The sequence below is a fragment of the Phaethon lepturus genome, unplaced genomic scaffold (assembly GCF_000687285.1).
Source record: "Phaethon lepturus isolate BGI_N335 unplaced genomic scaffold, ASM68728v1 scaffold128, whole genome shotgun sequence".
NCBI classification, from domain to species: Eukaryota; Metazoa; Chordata; class Aves; order Phaethontiformes; family Phaethontidae; genus Phaethon; species Phaethon lepturus.
This window is the reverse complement of record NW_010555260.1, coordinates 76660-85895: the sequence shown is the minus strand read 5'-3', so window position 1 is coordinate 85895 and position 9236 is coordinate 76660. Positions and strand designations below refer to the sequence as shown.

At 39.7% G+C, this 9236-nt stretch overlaps 1 protein-coding gene across 1 annotated transcript in view; it reads left to right on the top strand.

Annotated features, from left to right (window-relative positions):
* LOC104624651 (FRAS1-related extracellular matrix protein 2-like) overlaps positions 1-9236 on the top strand; it is a gene marked incomplete at its 5' end in the record, with an annotated part of 61384 nt that overhangs the window by 49998 nt on the left and 2150 nt on the right. Inside the window, 6 exons of the mRNA XM_010292082.1 lie at positions 86-190; positions 1361-1488; positions 1578-1712; positions 6445-6571; positions 7966-8153; positions 9070-9216. Coding sequence (XP_010290384.1) covers positions 86-190; positions 1361-1488; positions 1578-1712; positions 6445-6571; positions 7966-8153; positions 9070-9216 — 830 coding nt within the window. The remainder of the gene's footprint in view (positions 1-85; positions 191-1360; positions 1489-1577; positions 1713-6444; positions 6572-7965; positions 8154-9069; positions 9217-9236) is intronic.

Here is a 9236-nt window from a genome sequence, read left to right as displayed (position 1 = left end):
AGAGTGTGGCTGGTGTTTCGTAGGAGTGTGGTTTATTTGTCATCTGCTAGTGGAATAAACCTTGTGAATTGACTTCTGCTGCCAGGTTCCCTGTACCCAACCAGCATGCGTATTAGTGAAGAGGGGCGCTTGGTTGTCAACTTCAAGACTGAAGCTCGGTTTCATGGTCTGTTTGTGATGTCTCATCCTGGTAAGCTTAATCTACGCTTTAGCAGTACTATAAAAACAAAGACCCCCCCCCCAAATTTTATACTATTAATTTTTCTTATTTCTGCTACTGATACTTGAATTTTTTATGTACTGTGCTCTTCAGATAAGGATTTTTCCTCTACTTGGGATTTTCTACTTGTTATTGATGAATGTATTTATATTTTCAAACTTAATGAAATATGCATGAATCTGATGGAAAGCAGATAGTTCCACTTGATCAAGAGCCTGATTTATGAAAGATGAAGATCTAGGCCATTCTGTCCACTAGGGAACTATAAATATATATCTTTAATCCAAAAGCTATGATTAGCTATTCACTTATGTTGCCCTAGGAACTTAGATAACATTAAAATTTGTTTTCTGACTTGAAGCCTTTCTAGGTTATTTAGACCTTTTTCAGAGAGTAAGAAAAGGTCTTGTATGAGCATTGTATCACTCTGTTAATAAAACATTCTCATTGCCATTCAATTAGTCATTGCTGAGGATCTGATTCTGCAACTTAATCTGTTTAAACCCCACTGCCTTTATTCAGAATAATCACAGGGGTGAGACTGTCTATAGGCATAAACCTGAGCATGAATACCGGCCATGGAAAAGATTATCTAAACTAAATTAAACCTCCTGAACAATAATAAGAAGGGAAAAAAATCATTTTAAGAAATCTCTTTTAGTTTAACTCAGTTTTATTAACCTATAAAACTCCTTCATAGTGCTTCTACTTTTTCTCAGCTGTTGTTTAGCATGTTAGGCTTTGCTTATCAGGCAGAGCCGAAAGAGTTACATGGCTAAGAGAAATTATTTTGTGTTCCCTGGGCTGACATTCCAAGTTTAAAACAGGAGGGATTATAGATCTTTGTCATTCCACTCTCACTGTTTTGCCTGTCTGTTAAATTTAATCTTCATACAGTTCTGGTAGCGTAGCCCAAAAGCAACTGTTTAATAGACACTTGAATAGGAATCAAGGGGGCCCAGCTGTGTTGACTGTAATTGATTTTGTTAGTTTCAGTTAATAAAAACCAGTGCCCTGTAAAGGTATTAACATCAGCTGTGGTCGATTATGATTTATGAATTATTGGGAATGCGTTTCAGGCTCTGAGAATTTGCAGTGAAACACTAAAGGTGACAAACCTGTCTCTTGGCATGTTTCTAGCTTCATCTCTAACTTCCATGGTTATGTCAGCTGATCACCCGGGCCTGACATTTAGCCTCAGCCTGATCCGAAGTGAGCCAACATACAACCAGCCAGTACAGCAGTGGAGCTTTGTTTCAGATTTTGCGGTAAAACCTCAGCCTTCACTGTGTCTTCTGTTGCCCCAGCCTGTTTGTGAGGATGTTGGTGGAACACCTCTCTCTCTCTCTTTCTTCAGGTTCGAGACTATTCTGGAATGTACACTGTGAAGTTGATAGCTTGTACCACTGCTGCACATCAGGAGTACAGCCTACCAGTGATCTGCAATCCCAGAGAGCCTATCACATTTGATCTGGATATCCGATTCCAGCAGGTACCACCCCAATGATACCTTCATCATGTCTCCTTTTCAGTTTGATTCCCAAATTGCCTTTGTTGTTCTTATAATGATAGTGCAAGAAACTGAATTTATTTGCTTATAAACAAACCAGTTCCTGAATTGGTGGGATAACACATACTCCTCTCCTGCTATTTAACCAGTTTTACCCAACTGGGAAAGGCTAATGTAGGAGGACAAATGTATTTTTGTCCTCAATGCATGGACAATCTTTGATAGCCAATAGGAAGCTCATCGACATCGCTTTGGGAGATAGTAACTGTAATATAAACTACCCTCTAGGAATTCTTTACTTGTCTGTTGGCTTTGGTGTGAAAGATTTTTATCACATAATTAGGCAAATATTATCAGAAGGTTTTCATCTGACACAAAGGTCAGAGATAGGTCTCTGGTATTAAAAATGGGACCTCCAGAGTAAGATTCATTCAGTCCTAAGGCAGGATTTCCTTCACTGACTATAGAGGAAGAGGAGATAGCCAACACTGGTAAAATGCTTAGCTTTAAGACTCACAGAGTGAGACAAATCCCACCCATAGCAATGTGGATCCTAGGGGAACAGGGGAACAGGCAAACAACATACACAAAACTCAGCTGTAAAGCTCTTTAGCTGGGAAAAAAATATGAGAAATGGACCCTGCTGTAGAAAGCATGACTAAAAAATATCTGGGAGTCATGTTGGATAGTTAACAAAACATAAACTGCCACTTTACAATGTTATCAAAAAAGCTAGCATGACCTTGGGATGTGTAAGGAGGAAGTTATATCATTTCTGTTATTTGGAGCCAATTCAACTAATACTGGAACAGTGTAGCTGTGGTTTCATGCTCATTAATAATATAGATGTATGCTATTAAATCATCTTACAGTATAAATCTGATCCGGATCAGTCAGGGATACACAATCACTTTCCTGTTGAATTAGCCAGAGTACACAAGGGAATGTATGCAGTCTTTACGCTTTCATTTGGCATTATACCAGCTATGGCAGAACAGATGAGGAGAACAGATGATTCCTGATATGGCATTAAGTCCTGGCGAAGCAGAGAGATGATAGGTGATCTGACATGAAACCTGCCTTCCCAGAGTTAACCAGCGAAACAGTTTGAAAAGGTTTGAATGGAGAGGGTGAGGGGAATTTATACTAGTTCAGCACTTCAGCTTTTGTCAGGCATTTCTAGTCTGCTTCTAGGAACTCTAAAGCAACTCACAGCAATGTTAAACTACAGCTTGTGTCTGATCCTAGAGACTTAACTCTTACCTGGAAGAAGCTTATGACTAAGAACTAAGAAGTATGAGTAAGACTAAGAACTGCCTTGGAATAGATATATGGATACTATAGGGGTCATTATATCAGATAAAGCTTTAATAATACAGTCTATGGAAGTTTCAGGTACATCAATTCAAAATAGGGATAAGGTACAAAATTGCAACAGTGTTATAATCACCAAGGACTGTGGCCAGTTAGCCCTCCATCACCAGCAATTTTCAAACCAACCAATATTCTTGAGATAGTCATAGTAAAAGGAATGCAGGAAATTCTTTGGCCCATGATGTTGTTCCCTTTGATCATAGATTGAAAGACTATGTGGACTCAAAGCAGGTCCCAAAAAAGCAGCAATTAGCAGCAGTGCAGTAGCACAAGTTCAATAGGCTGTATCTAGCTCTTTACCTCTAAGATTTTCTAGTCACTCTGCAAAACAGAATAAACATTGGTATCCGCTGCTTTAGAAATAGGAAACAAAAGACAGAGAAGTGAGCATGAAAGGTCAGACTGTGACACTGGTCCTTAGACTAGGAAACAACTGATACCTCGCACAGGCCCAATGCATTCAGTCCTGAGGTCCCCAGTGCAAGCAAGATATGGACCTGTTAGAGTGGGTCCAGAGGAGGGCCACAAAATGGTCAGAGGGTTGGAACACCTCTCCTATGAAGAAAGGCTGAGAGAGTTGGGGTTGTTCAGCCTGAAGAAGAGAATGGGCCAAGGAGACCTCACTGTGACCTCCCAGTATATAAAGGGGGCTTATAAGAAAGACAGAGAGGAACTTTTTACCAAGGCCTGTAGTGACAGGACAAGGGGCAAGTGAAAGAGGGTAGATTTAGGTTGGACATAAGGAAGACATTTTTTACAATGAGGGTGGTGAGACATTGGAACAAGTGGCCCAGAGAAGTTGTGGATGCCCCCTTCCTGGAAGTGTTCAAGATCAGGTTGGATGGGGCTTTGAGCAGCCTGATCTAGTGGAAGATGTCCATGCCCATGGCAGGGGCGTTGGGCTAGATGATCTTTAAAGGTGCCCTCCAACCCAAACCATCCTATGATTCTATGAAGTCAGTGAGTGCATGTGTCACAGCTGGACCAGAATGACTTTTACTGTGAAGTCTAATGATGAAATGATGGGACAGGGCAGGAGTTGTTTCTCCCAATTCTTACTCTAGTGCTCCAGATGCTATACTGAATTATCTTCTTGGGCTTTTTAATATGAGGCTTTTAGTTTTCTTGGAAACTTTTTGTTCGAATTTCCTTCACAATTGTTTTGACTCTTCACAAGTGAGGGACCATTTTAAGAATCAAACATCAAAAAGGCAATATATTTGGCGTCTTTCCTCTGGAGATTTTGGTTCAACATTTCCTTCTTTAACATGGATCTGCCCATCTCCTTTTTCCTCTCTCTGTGGCTGCTGAAGAGGGAAGCTGGTAGCCTGGAACACTAGTGAGGATCGTACTGCCATTGTCTCACTCTGGGATTTCCTGAACATGAACACCATTCAACCTCCGAGCTCTGCTTTATCCCAGTCCTTTCAACATCTCCTTTCTTTAAATGTGCATGACTATTTCCTGACAGACCACTTCCATAATCAGGATACTTGCTGCCCTGATAGGGATGGACCTATCTCAAGAGCTCTCTGCTCCTTGAGGTAGCAAGTATCTCGTGGGCTTTGGTCCCATGGAGGTGGGGATGTCAACCATGAGTGATCTGCATTGTCCCCAAATCATCCATATGCAGAGTTCATGGACATGGCAAATAGGTAGAATAAATTGACAGTACTCTTCTCACCCAACAGATGCTGACAGATTAATTTTTAAGGACTCTTGTTTAAAATGCCTCAAACGCACATGAAAATAAATACATTTAAACTACTCTCATAAGTAACAGCTATGTGTCAGCCTCTGGCAGCACTGAGACTTACATGTAAAACTGAAATATAAATAGTAACTTAAAATAAGATGCCTAAGAGACATATTCATTGATAAATGTACAGTATTTACCCAGGACACTGCTTCTAGCATTGTTGTAAACTGCGTGGCGAAAGTCCAGTGCCCTTAGCTGAATACACACTTCTTGTTTTCTATTCAGTGGACATTTACTCTGCCCTGGAAGTCCTTGATGAGGCCATGCTTGATTCTCTTTCAGAACCACAGCTGGAAACCAGTTGTGCCAGTCAGGTATTTGAAGCTGTGGGACTGCAATCCAATAGCCTGAATCTCAGGCACACCAAGAGAATAGAAATTTTTTTTAAAATTATTATTTCAGTGAAAAGGCTATGGGGGTAGGGTTGCTCTTTCTGAAGAGTAGCAGTGGGTTTACAAAAATATTTCAGCTATACATTCTTCTTGCCAAATCCGGTTGCTTTGATAGTTTTGGGACTTCATTGTGAAAAAAGGATTTGAAGAATAAATGTGTCAGCTGTATAACTTGCAGCAGTAGTCTTTGTTGATACTGCTATATCTCATTCCATCACCCCCTTGTCCATGAGCCAGCAAGAATGTTTTCTTTTCTGTTTTCCTTCCTTCCTTTCCACACACATATACATATACATACATAAATATACATATATATGTTAACGTTTTTTATTTTTTTGTAGCCTCTTGTTCTTTTTTTTTTTTTTGAATGTGTGTCTTCCACATTGTTTCCACAGGTACACTGCATCCTTTTGAAATTTGGGCTCTCCGCAATTCTTCTGTTCACTATATTCTTTCCTTTTTGTTATAGAATCATAGAATCTTCGTGTTGAAAGGGACCTTTTAAGGTCGCCATGTTCATTTATAGTTTGTCTTCTAACTTATGTTATATGGCCCAATGAGAACCTGCTGCTGATGGTATTGATTTATTTTATTCTTGTAATGTAATCAAGGAAGAACCATAGATAACTGTCAAATATAGAAAGATAAATATTAGCATAAAAAGATGCTAAAATGGTTTGGTGCATTTTCACATGCATGATCTGATGTCCTGCAGCACATCAGAAGAACTGATACTTGCAAATAAATCCTCAGCAATGTGCACTTTCAAATAACTGGCAGAGGATCAGAAGGAGAGGTGGGTCTTGGGTGTAAGAATGAAAATGTGATAGAGAAAACAGGCTGTGATGAGTCAGAGAGAAACAAGTTATTGAAGGAAATATTTTCCTCATGTTACCCCCACACATAAGTTGCCTTTGGCACCTTCTTGGCTGGGGTATGGATAAACGTGGTGGGAAGAAACTAACTTAGAACCTTATCAAATATCAGAGAGGCAGATAACCCAAAGGCTGTTTGCATGTAAAATATATAGCAATATATGTCTAGTAAAAAGAAATCTTTTTGGTTAAACTCTATTATTGCATGTAGATGTGCGGAGCTGATAAATAATGTACATTGGGAGAAGATCATGCTGTGTTTTAAGAGTCATTAAATAATACTTGTTGAAGAGCCTTATGCTGTTGTGTTTTAGGTCAGTGACCCAGTGGCTGCTGAGTTCAGCTTGAACACCCAGATGTTCCTTCTCTCCAAAAAGACACTATGGCTATCTGATGGCTCAATGGGCTTTGGGCAAGAAAGTGATGTTGCTTTCTCAGAAGGTATAATTGTGCACAGATCATGCACATTTAATATGTGTTCCACTCTATCAGGATCGTGTTTCAGTCAGAACGAGATAGGAGTAAGGGTTTGGGCTTGTTGCTCATGTTCTTTTGCATTTGCCTTTCCTGCATGGCAGTTTACATCAGAGCTGTTGGCCAATCTGCACTGAAACTGCTGTCTGAGGGTTACAGTACCAGTGCCATTTCTCATAAACTGAGCACTTTATAAACACTGACTGGTATTAAGAACATTCCTAGTTGATAAGCGAATACTGGACAGTCTTTTTGTTGTGGATGAGTGTACTGGGTCTGGCTGGGATGCAGTTAACTTTCTTAATAGCAGCCACTATGGTGCCATGCTTTGCATCTGTGCTAAAACAGTCTTGATAACATGCCAGTGTTTTGGCTACTACCAAACAGTGCTTGCACAGCATCAAGGCTTTCTTCCTTCTCCCTGTCCTCTACTGAGCAGGCTGGGGCTAGGAAGATTGATTGAACTGATACATCTCTCAGTGGACCTAAGCAGTCACTTCATTCCTCTGCTTTCCTCATGTGCCTCTTTTGCCTATTTATCAGAGCACCAGCACCTTGAATACGCAACTGTCTTTTGCGATGTATTTGCAGTCTCTCTTGAACAGCAGGCACCTGGTCTCTCTCTCTCAAAGTCTACAGTTGCTCCAAATTGTTGTAAAAGCAACACAACATTTCTTCTTTCTTTCTCCAGATTCTCAACCTTCCTAACCACTTATACTTATCTGACAGCTGCACACAGTATACTTCTCTTGCCTGCATAGCAATGGCCTAGCTTATTTGTACAGGCCTGGCAAGCATGTGTTATCTTAAACATTAACAGACAGCTGAAATGCAATTACACCGTAGGGAGCCAAGTCTCCGAAAACATCTCTGTGACTTTCCATAATGTTAATTTCTCTTGTACGATATGCCAGTCTGACCAAGTATAAGTAAACTCTTACACAGCCTGAACAGGATTCTACTGGCATAAAAACCCCTGCCTGTTCAGCAAAGTGCGTTATCAGGAGGCCAAAACCTACACCCTGGTCTGGTGCAGAGGCGTCCGTAATGTTTTTTTAAGTCACTTTTTGAATGAAAAGCCCGGTATAGTCCAGAATTAAAGCTGCCCCTGAACTCGCTCAGTTTATAGCAACGGCAAATGGCCTCCTACCACTATTCTGTGGCCCAGAGAGCGTGGAAGAGTGCACACTCTGATCATAGACTTTGACAACCCCCTACGGAGGAAACTGGGTAGCAAGGTGTCTATGGATATAGTCACATTACACTGCACTAAGTTTCTTGACTAGGCTTACTAACTTAGCCTTGGTACTGTGCTAAATGTTTCAGTGTAACCGGATGTGAACTGTGTGCTCTTTTTGCAGGTGATATCATATATGGTCGGGTGATGGTGGATCCAGTGCAGAACTTGGGTGATTCCTTCTACTGTAGCATCGAGAAAGTTTTCCTATGCACAGGAGCTGATGGATATGTACCCAAATATAATCCATCCAACACTGAATATGGGTGCCTTGCTGATTCTCCATCCCTTCTGTACAGGTTTAAGATTGTGGTAAGTGTTCTAATTGTGAGAGGATACTCATATACATTTTTAAAATTTTTTTTCTAACTTCTTTTTTATCTAAAACCAACTGTTCCTTAAAATGTTCTTAATGGCACCAGATTTTTGAGTCACACTCCAGGTTAACATGAACTGATGAAGGCAATATCATACCTTTCTCTTTCCTGGTTCTATTCTCAATCTTTCTGGGAACTCTAATCATTTAGAGTTTGACCTAAGTTAGAATCCCAAGATAGGATTTTTCTCTGCATTGTCTATATCCATTAACCATAGAAGGAGTCTTAGGACACATGCAAGTTAAGAATTGGAATTTTTTTCATCTTTAGCTATCCAAAATTTAGTGTATAATGTGAGGTTAGTCATACAGGTTGCCTCTGTAGTCAATAGGGAGAGAGAGATACCTCTAAAGCTGACTTAGAATATCCAAGATGATTTCCCTTCTGAAAATAATTACAGAGTAAGCCTAGATGACTACAGAACTGATGCCCAACTTTTAGAGAGTTAACTTCAAGTAAGATGATTATCTAATTATCTAAACTAATTTATATGAATGTCTGTTAATAGAAATGAAAGGTAGATTCTTTAAACTGGGAAATAGACTTCTTTCTTTTATTTCAGACCACATTCATGTTTTGGGTTTTTTTTTATTTTAGAAATGTAGCTATGGTTTTCTCTAGTGTTTCCCCCTTGTATTTCAACAAAAAACTCTTCAGGCAAGAGATTAAATAGAAGGTAGCACAAGTCAGATTTGACCACAACTGCTTCTCATGTCTTTTCTCTTGATATCACACTGGACTGCATAAAATTTATGCAATTTTATAGATTGCATATAAATATTAGAACTAGTTTTCCTAGAAGAAATGAATCTGTGTTTTACAAACTTCTTTTTCCCTCCATGACCATATAGGACAAAGCTCAGCCAGAGACGCAAGCCACAAGCTTTGGAAATGTGCTTTTTAATGCAAAACTTGCAATAGATGATCCTGAAGCAATTCCGTTAGTTAAACAGCCAGGCTCTGATGGATTTAAAGTAGACTCAACTCCTCTATTTCAGGTATGATTTGTGTAGCTTAT